The following is a 9,272-nucleotide window of genomic DNA, read 5'->3' on the forward strand; positions in this document are numbered from 1 at the left end:
ATACCTAAAAAGTTATGCAAATATGTATCCATAACTTGTTTTTCAAAATATTAATAAAAGTGATGTCTCCAAACAGCCATCTCTTTCCTGACAATTCCCTTTGTGCATATTCTCTTACATATGATGAGTCAACATTGAAACACCTGCGGCTTTTAGTCAGGTGCGGCTAATGTATGTACAAAACAGGATTTCCCCTGATTCTAGCTTGTGCGGCTAATATTCAGGTGCGCTCTGTAGTCCGGGAAATACGGTAGTTTATTAGCCACTACCACAAGACCACTTGCTGTGGCCCATCCATCTTCTAAGGCTCATGTCACAGAAGAAGAGAGAGTGTTTCGATCCCTATTGTGAGGAGCATTACTTGAGAGGATCCAAGGATTTCTCCAGGCTAGACGTGGCCACTGTGGTGGACTGGAGATGTTGGAGATGTGACGTAAACATGTTGCTGCATGCTCAAGAAACCCAGCAGCACCTGTGGTGAGCAACGCCTCCTTGCACTACCTGCCTTGCCAAGGCTAAAGAACAAAACCCTAATATTCTTACCATGAATGCTGGATCCAGTGTCATCTATGCTGACCATCACGCTCATCATAGATGCAGACCTCTGCAATGCTGGACGACAGGTTGGAGAGAAAATTGTCTGCTCCCATGAAGTTCCTTGCCCTGCCCAGACAGACAAGGCTGTGGCCCAATAAACCATCGCGACAGTAAGTCCTACAGCTGAATGGAGGATATCACTGGATATGTTCACCAAAGCAAAGCCAAAGGTGAGGCATTAAATATCGAAGTCATTCACAGCACAACAACTGGCCCTAGCTAAACAATCCTGCCCAGTGGAAACAACTGAGAAGAACCACCTACGACTTCCCCTTAAAGGTCTCAGCTGGGTGAGACCTATGATCGGATCAGATCACCCTCACCTTATTATTCGTGTTTGACCAGTGATCTGTGGCCTGGAGGGCCAGAAGCAGTCTGCACCAAGCTGGGTTTGGCACTGCAGCAACCCACAGTAGTCTACGACAGTAAGCTGATAGATGGTTACACTCAGCCTTACTCACACAGACAACATAGCTTTACAAAAACGTGGAAAGGCTGTGGCAGCTTGACATCCTCCCTTTCAGAAATATGCCACCTCAGCTGAAAGCACCTCAAGAAGCTGTCGTGGATCAATAGCCAGTGAGCTGTGATTATGGAAGGACTCCAGAAGGTCACAGACGTACAACCAGGAGCTCCACAAACTGGAGAAATCTGTGGTGAAGTTGACTCCAGAGGAGGGGGAATGGTTCGACTGGATTCGGTACATTCCACACCATCATGTGCACCACAGCAGCTGTGGCTGTAGCTTACACAAGGACACGGATTGCCACAACTGGCACTTTCCTGACGGCCAGATCCCAGGTAGCTCCTCAGAAGAAATGGTTCATGCTTCGTTTGGAGCTCAGAGCTGTTCAGACTACTCTGCAAACTCAGCTTGCTCTACCGCTGCAAAGCACCATGGACTGAATCCACTACTGCGCTGGGTTAGTTGTGGTCTGAGTCCTGTTAAAAGGTCTTCCATTTGTGCTGAAATCCAGGAGCTCACCAGTTCTCCCCCGTGGAAATATATCATACCAGTGGAAAACCTGGATAACGGCATCACAAGGGGGAAGCAGCTTCATGATCTTTCACCAGCCTGCTGCTGGGCCCCCATGTTATAGCAACAAACCTCAGAGCACTGGCCCTCCCAACCAACACACCTGTCCTCGCTGCAATGGCTGATCTGCTCACAGAGAGACTCCACGTCCACAAACCTGTATTCTGTCCAACTGGAGCTGACTGCTTGACATGAGCGCCTCAGAGGGATAATCTTTAAGTGCCTAATCATCAGATCTGCACACCTTGATTTGCTGTTGACTCTGTGCTCAGACGCTTTCCTCCTGGCCTTGTGTCTCCTGTCGAGAACACCATTCAATGTATATTCAAATCATAGATCCAATTTCTGAGGCAGGTCTCGAGAGCTGCTTTCTCCACCATATAGCCCATTCTTCAGGTGCATCTTGTAAATCAGAAGATTACCTTCCATACTAATCCACCACACACATTTCTGATGAACCTGTGAGAGGGAAATAAGGTAAGTCTGCGCTCCAATCATCCTGAGGATCACATTGTTCCTAAGTCACCGCATGGCGGTAGAAGGGATCCTTAATGTGAAACCTCTTGGCTGCGCATCATTGGATACTGCTGATCCATTACATCAACTCTGCTGCTCGTGGGGCAGCAGGACGCCTCACTGCTGCAGGTGGTTTCTGGACAAGGTAACATCATCACCAGTGGAAGATTAAAGCATCCAGGCCAAACAGAAGTCTCAACACACGACCGTGCCATAGGCCAAGCTGTCATAATCGTGCCCCCTCAGTTGCCCAGGGTCATGTCGCTGGTGGAGGAATCAGAAAGATGTTTCCTGGGAAGAACGGTATAGTGCTAGATCACATCTGTATACAACCAGCGGCTGAGCTGGTTACTCTGCCTCAGATGCCAGATGGGAAGTCTTCCTCATAGCACAACAGATACTTTTTGCTGTGATCTTAAAACTGCTTAAAAGAAACTTTACACTATTTATCTGACCTCCTCTCTACAATAATCTCTTTGGAGGTTATTTGAATAAGATAAAGCAGAAGTCTGAAGTGAAGCAGTACCTGGATGTTGCCCATCACACCTGTGGACTCCATGCGGCTTGCCACGTTGACAGTGTTGCCCCAGATGTCAAAGTGGGGTTTGCGAGCACCAATCACTCCAGCTAGCACCCCTCCCTTATTTAGACCTAAAAGAGAGTGTTGAAATATGCAACGTGTTGACTTTCATTTTAATTCACTTCAGTCTGTTTATTTAGCGGCAAATCACAAGAAAAGTTGCCTCAAAGCACTTTTATGTACGGTAAACACTCGGCAATAATAACAAGAAAACCCCAATCAGACACCCTCATATGACCAAACATGTGGTGACAACTGGAAGAAGAAACCCTCTTTTAAAACCCTCCAGTAGACCGTGGCTCAGGGATGAAGGCAGCAGGACAGGACAAAGACACACAGAGTGTATTATGCCCCCAGCAGCCACGGGCAGCATAACTAAGGGAGGGCCAAGAATAAGCTTCATCAAAAAAGAAAGTTTTGAGCTTACATTTTAAAGTATAGAGGCGATATGTCTCCCATATCCAAACTGGAAGCTGGTTCCCCAGAAGAGTGACATGTACAGCGAGGATGTAACACTATTAACAAGAAAATGGGACTCTGTGGAAGTAGAGGTTAGGTCCTGTAGCTGCTCTGCACTGTGTGGACACATGGCATTGAATAAGATAACAGTGGAGGAATTATAACCTTAAACTTAGTTACAGCAATTTTAGAAAAACATCTTCGTTGTAATTCATTATTATCAGGAAGTCCTAAAAACTCCCTGAAAAGCCTTCAGCTAATCCAAAATGCTGCAGCAAGAGTCCTGACAGGGACTAGAAAGAGAGAGCAGATTTCTCCTGTTCTGGCTTCCTGTTAAATCCAGGATTCAAAATCCTGCTCCTCACATACAAGGTCTTAAATAATCAGGCCCCATCTTATCTTAATGACCTTGTAGTACCATATCACCCTATTAGAGCACTTGGCTCTCGCTCTGCAGGCCTACTTGTTGTTCCTAGAGTATTTAAAAGTAGAATGGGAGGCAGAGCCTTCAGTTTTCAGGCCCCTCTTCTGTGGAACCAGCTTCCAGTTTGGATTCAGGAGACAGAAACTATCTCTACTTTCAAGATTAGGCTTCAAACTTTCCTTTTTGCTAAAGCATATAGTTAGGGCTGGACCAGGTGACCCTGAATCCTCCCTTAGTTATGCTGCATTTTGTTACAATTTTACAACATGATATAAATGTAGTTTTCCATCTAATGTTTTCGAGGCTGCTTATTGAATCTTTCATGTTCCATGACACTTGAGACTCTATAAGACGAGTCAAAACGTCCTCTCCACCACAACCTCAGCCTCCCTGACATGCTGCTCACTGTCTGTCTTATTTACAATCAGAAGTAAACGTTTTCTAACAGACCAGGTCTCTCCCCGGTCAGGGCATAGTGTATGAAAGTTATACTCAAAGTTATATTTTAAAGTTGATTCAAGTGTCACAATCAAAAGCAAAGATCTCATTTTAGTTCAGGATGATTCCAACTCAAAGATCAAACCCACGATGAAGTTTGTCTGCGACGCAGAGTAACAGAAGAATGCTCTGGTAGTCTGCATGCTCCCTGATAATTCACTGGAGAACATTTAGATAAAAATAAAAGGTCATATGTCCATGTGGGACTGGTGGCTGTGATTTCTCCTTTTTTGCCAACACTCAGTTCATGTTTTAGACATGATTCCTTCTGGGTCAAAATCCCTTTTGTAATGTTTCTAATAGTCTTCGTTTTAACAAAAAATAAATACACTGGAGATGCTAATTACTCATTTAAAACTACGGTAATGCTAAGTGAATGAATGCTATACAGCATGAACACAACATGTACAAGATGAAGTCTGCAAGTTCAGCTTTGCTCCTGACGTCAACTATTTGTTGTGTTTTGTTCCTACATGGTTTGAATCCACTGACCATAAGAGAGATAACATATCTTTGACGGACCTGCACAGCAACACACCTAACATGCAACCCTTCAACCGTCTTAAGATTAGGACGTACCGATGCGCAGCATGAAATTGTTGAATGATTGGTAGTTGATGTTCATAAGTGTAACCTTCATGGCCAGCGCAAAGTCTGCGAGGTCTGCCAGGTGCTGCCAGCGCTCGGTGTCCGACAGCTCTTCCTTCTGTCAGGCAAAAGCAAATTCAGTTTTTTACTTGGTTAAATGCTTCACTTTGTAAACAGCTCTTTACTGTATTATAAATCTGGATTATTGATTTGGGTTCTTCTGTGTAAAAACAACCAAGCAGATAACTGGGAGTGAGCGTCTTTTTTCCTGGTGACGAACTTTGAACCACCAAGCAGTTCAGTCACGTGAGTCCATTTTCTTAGGCTATTAAATTCAGCCTTTAATTTTTCATCATTCTCTGTTGTGCTTGTATTCATAATGATATTAACATTAATGCTTGTATAAGCCTCTCACCTCAGCATTAAACTATCACTAACTCGTTCTGTCAGCGCCTCACTCTCACCCAAAACTCGGAAATAAAACCGTCGAACCTTAAAACGAGGCTTTCAACAGGAAAATAAAAGGTCACATCTCTGTGTGGGACTGGTCAAATCACATTGTAATGTGACCGGATTTGACCAGCCAAATGGCCTAAACGTGAGCATTGAATCCTAAAACAAGGATTTCAACGGGTGCAAATAAAATGGTGTTCTTATGTTTAATGTGTCCAATCCAGGCCTCGCGGGCCGGTGTCCTGCAGGGTTTAGACGTGTCCTTGATCCAACACAGCTGATCTAAATGGCTGAATGACCTCCCCGACATGTGCTGAAGTTCTCCAGAGGCCTGGCAATGAGCTCATCATGTGATTCAGGTGTGTTGAACCAAGGTGAGATCTAACACCTGCAGGACACCGGCCCTCGAGGCCTGGAGTTGGACACCCCTGATGTAAATACTGACTCACTACTCAAAATGCCTAAAATGAACACAAATTCTACGTATATGTAGGATGTGGCCCACAAAAAAACCCAAAGCCTTAGCTCATTTAAACTTTGTAGCTCAGGTGGTGGAGCAGGTCACCTGCTTATCAGAAGGATGATGGTTTGATGCCCATCTGCTCCAGTCTGCATGACTAATATCCTTGGAAAAGCTACTGACCCCAGTTTGGAGTGTGAATGGGTGAATGAGGCGTGTAAAGTGCTGTGTGTCATCAGTTACAGTAGATAAGCAGTAGATTACATGCATCCCTGGACGTCTCCACTGCAAACACCAACCTCTGGTGAAGCTGACGTCGATTTTTCTTTCAAGATGACCAAACTGTTGATCTGATAAATCATTGCCAAAAGTCAGAATGTCGACACTGACTGTGGCTCTAGCTCAGGAGGTACAGCAGGTCGCCTTGGAAGGTTGGTGGTTCAATCCCTGGCTCCTCCAGTCTGCATGTCAAGTATCCTTAGGCAAGATAGTAACCCAGAGCTGCTCTCCGATACATCCATCGGAGCATGACTGTGTGTGAATGTAGTTAGATAAGCATAAAGAAAGTGCTTGTGTGAATGGGTGAATGTGGCAAGTTGTGTAGAGCGCTTTGAGTACTCGGGAGAGTAGAAGAGCGCTATAGAAGAACCCGTCCTTTTACCATTACTAAGCTCCACTAGTTTGTGCGTCGGGACAACCATGTGGTCTGTGGTGTGCGACAGCATGCGACTTTGTTCTGGAAAGATTAGACTGGAAAACACAGCAGCACACAAACGCAGCCTGTGCTCTAACACGACTGTGTCGACCAAAGCTCGTTTATCCAAAGTGAAAATGCAATAAAGCATCGAAAGCCTCAACATCAAACCTGAGGGACACATTTTAGACTTAAGGATGTCGTCACCACAATAAGGACATCAAACCTATTATCTATTAGCACTCAACACGTAATTTAACTCTCCATTATGCTCAGTGCACGGTTAGTAATCTTCCATTATTATAGCCTTAATTAGAACATAGGTTACATTTGTCTTATATCCTTGTCGAGTGAGGTGGTTTTTTCCTTAACTGTCCAATTTAAATATTTCTTTATATTCATAGTAAATCAGATAGATTATCATTACATTTGTTGTCAAACTAACTGAACTAACTAAAGAATCTGCAACATTTCACTGATTGTTTATTAAGACTTCAGCCTATAAATTCCTATAAATTATGAAAAATCTACGTTACCATGGAAATAACTGAGTTACAGGCTGTCTCAGCTGTGCCCTCTGCACTACAGTAAACTGTACCTGCATCCTAATCAGATCATCTTAATCAAATTAATATTTCCACAAAGAGAGTTGCACCAAACCTGCAGCAGATCTAGATCTATTCACACTAAGATGCAATTATGTTGGCTCTGTCAGCCATGACACACACTGAAGCTGAAGAAGTCATGTGACCACACTGACCTTGATGGAGTTGTAACCGTTGCTGACGTCCGGGGTGACACCTGACGCTGCCATGTATGTGCTGCCAATAGTCTTGATTTTTGTAATGCAGCGAAACTGAGGCTCATCCAGCAGCTGACATGGAGACAAGTGGGAGGTTGTGTTACTGACAATGAAAGCACAGACAAACATGCTGCAACCATTTTTAAAAAGCACTGCACCCTGGCCATCTGAGCAACTTACATTTCAACTTCATCTCACCACAAAACGGACATATCGAGGTGTTTGTAACCGTTTTCAATATTACTGTACCGTCAGGGGTCTGCTATCACACAGCTGAAAGAAAACATGAACGTTTGGGAATTAAACGATTTCTGCAATGACAACATGTAGATGTGGTCTGATCACCATCCAAGTCATAATTAGAGACTTCAAGTAAAATCAGATTTAAACTAATGTACAGAAACTTTTATGGTTCTTGTGTCTTTTTCATCCACGACTCTTTCTAGTGCACGAATCACAGCTGGAATCACTGCGTCAGCGAGCTCACAGATATTTGAGATATATTCCTGATTTCAATGTCTGCTTTCTCTGCTCATTTATACACATTGATTTGTTTAAGGTCACGTTATGTAAACCAATTTGGCTTGGTTAAAGTTGGCGGTCATCTCCAAGCCACTTTCTAACCCACCTCCACCACAACCCCACCTGTATTAGTTATGCTGCAATATGTGTAGGCTGCTGGGGGATTCCCATGATGCACTGGGTGTTAACAGACCTCTCTGCATTGAATCATATCTGTTATTAACCTCTGTCTCTCTTCCACAGCATGTCTTTATCCTGTCTTCCTTCTCTCACCCCAACCAATCGCAGCAGATGGCCCCGCCCCTCCCTGAGCCTGGTTCTGCTGGAGGTTTCTTCCTGTTAAAAGGGAGTTTTTCCTTCCCACTGTCGCCAAAGTGCTGCTCATAGGGGGTCATATGATTGTTGGGTTTCTGTCTGTATGTATTATTGTAGGGTCGACCTTACTATATAAAGCACCTTGAGGCGACTGTTGCTGTGATTTGGTGCTGTATGAATGACACTGAATTAAAATAAAATGGAATTATTGCTGTATCTGACTTAATCTTTGCTCTATATGAGCTCTAGAGACCGGCCCACCAGGTATTATAGGAAAAGCCATAAAGAATGAAAACAAACGCTGTTGTGACAGTGATGCACAGTCTTGTTGGTATATGTGTGATTTCTATACATTTTACATCAGATAAAAACTTTGGTTGTAAGATTCAGATAATTATTTAATAAAAGCAAAACATTTTAAATGAGACTAAGAAATAAAAGTATGTCTTTGTGCCCCCCTCTCCCTGTTAATGCCCTACCTGCCCCCCTGGCAACACTTTGCTAGACCCGCCCCTGCACAGTTACCAGCTGTCAGCTACCTAAAAAAGGATCCTGGTGTTATTTGTCTCTCAGAAACAGTTCATAACTTCCCTTCAACTCATCCATGTCACCTAAAAGGTAAACCTGTTTCTCCATCACCTGTTCAGCTCTGATGGTTCAGTAAGGACATCTCCTGGTTTCATCTTCATGTTTCCCTCTCACCACATAACCAAACCGACATCATGACCAGCAGCTTTACAGCTGTGGCTCCAGCAAACATCAGCTGATAGAATTTATTTAATATTAATTTCTACTAACAACAGCTGATCAAACGTGCTGCTGTTGTTTAGCGTGACGTCCGCTGGTTCCCTCTTTCTGGCGCAAAGTGGCTGATGTTTTGTCCCAGTCCAGCCCTGGGCACGACACGCAGTGAGTTAATCTGAGAGGTGCATTAAAAAATAAATGGCCGGGCCAGCGGTGCTCATCGCAAATTGCAACACAACTAATGTGTCCCATAGACACATTCTTAATGACGGTATCTTAGCTAACGACCCCAACTACCAGATTCAACTTGTAATTGGCTAAAAATCACTTAGCCTAGCGGTGACAGGGACGTTGTTAGCTGGTAGTTTTTTCAAGCGATGTTGAAATTTTCACGTTCTGACACTTCAAAAGCTTCAGCAGCTGTCGGCTCAGCGCAGCATCAGCACCGCGGAGATACACGGATACATCTGTAGACTCGAGACAGAATTCACGATGTGTTTTCAGGACTTTCAGCTGTTTGGACCAATGTTTTCTTTTCTGATCAAACCAGAAGCTTTAATGAGCAGCTGGATTTGTCTCGCATT

General features: G+C 43.9%; 1 protein-coding gene across 5 annotated transcripts in view; it reads right to left on the reverse strand.

The window, feature by feature from the left end:
* Positions 1-9,272, reverse strand: part of adcy3a (adenylate cyclase 3a) — a 67,276-nt gene that overhangs the window by 6,511 nt on the left and 51,493 nt on the right. For all 5 annotated transcript variants that reach the window (XM_076889667.1, XM_004569111.3, XM_004569108.3 and 2 more), the window contains exons 18-20: positions 7,066-7,179; positions 4,690-4,816; positions 2,676-2,800 (exon numbers count right to left, since the gene is read on the reverse strand). In XM_076889667.1, the coding sequence (XP_076745782.1) occupies positions 2,676-2,800; positions 4,690-4,816; positions 7,066-7,179 (366 nt within the window). The remainder of the gene's footprint in view (positions 1-2,675; positions 2,801-4,689; positions 4,817-7,065; positions 7,180-9,272) is intronic.

This window comes from Maylandia zebra, linkage group LG11, assembly GCF_041146795.1.
Source record: "Maylandia zebra isolate NMK-2024a linkage group LG11, Mzebra_GT3a, whole genome shotgun sequence".
NCBI classification, from domain to species: domain Eukaryota; kingdom Metazoa; phylum Chordata; class Actinopteri; order Cichliformes; family Cichlidae; genus Maylandia; species Maylandia zebra.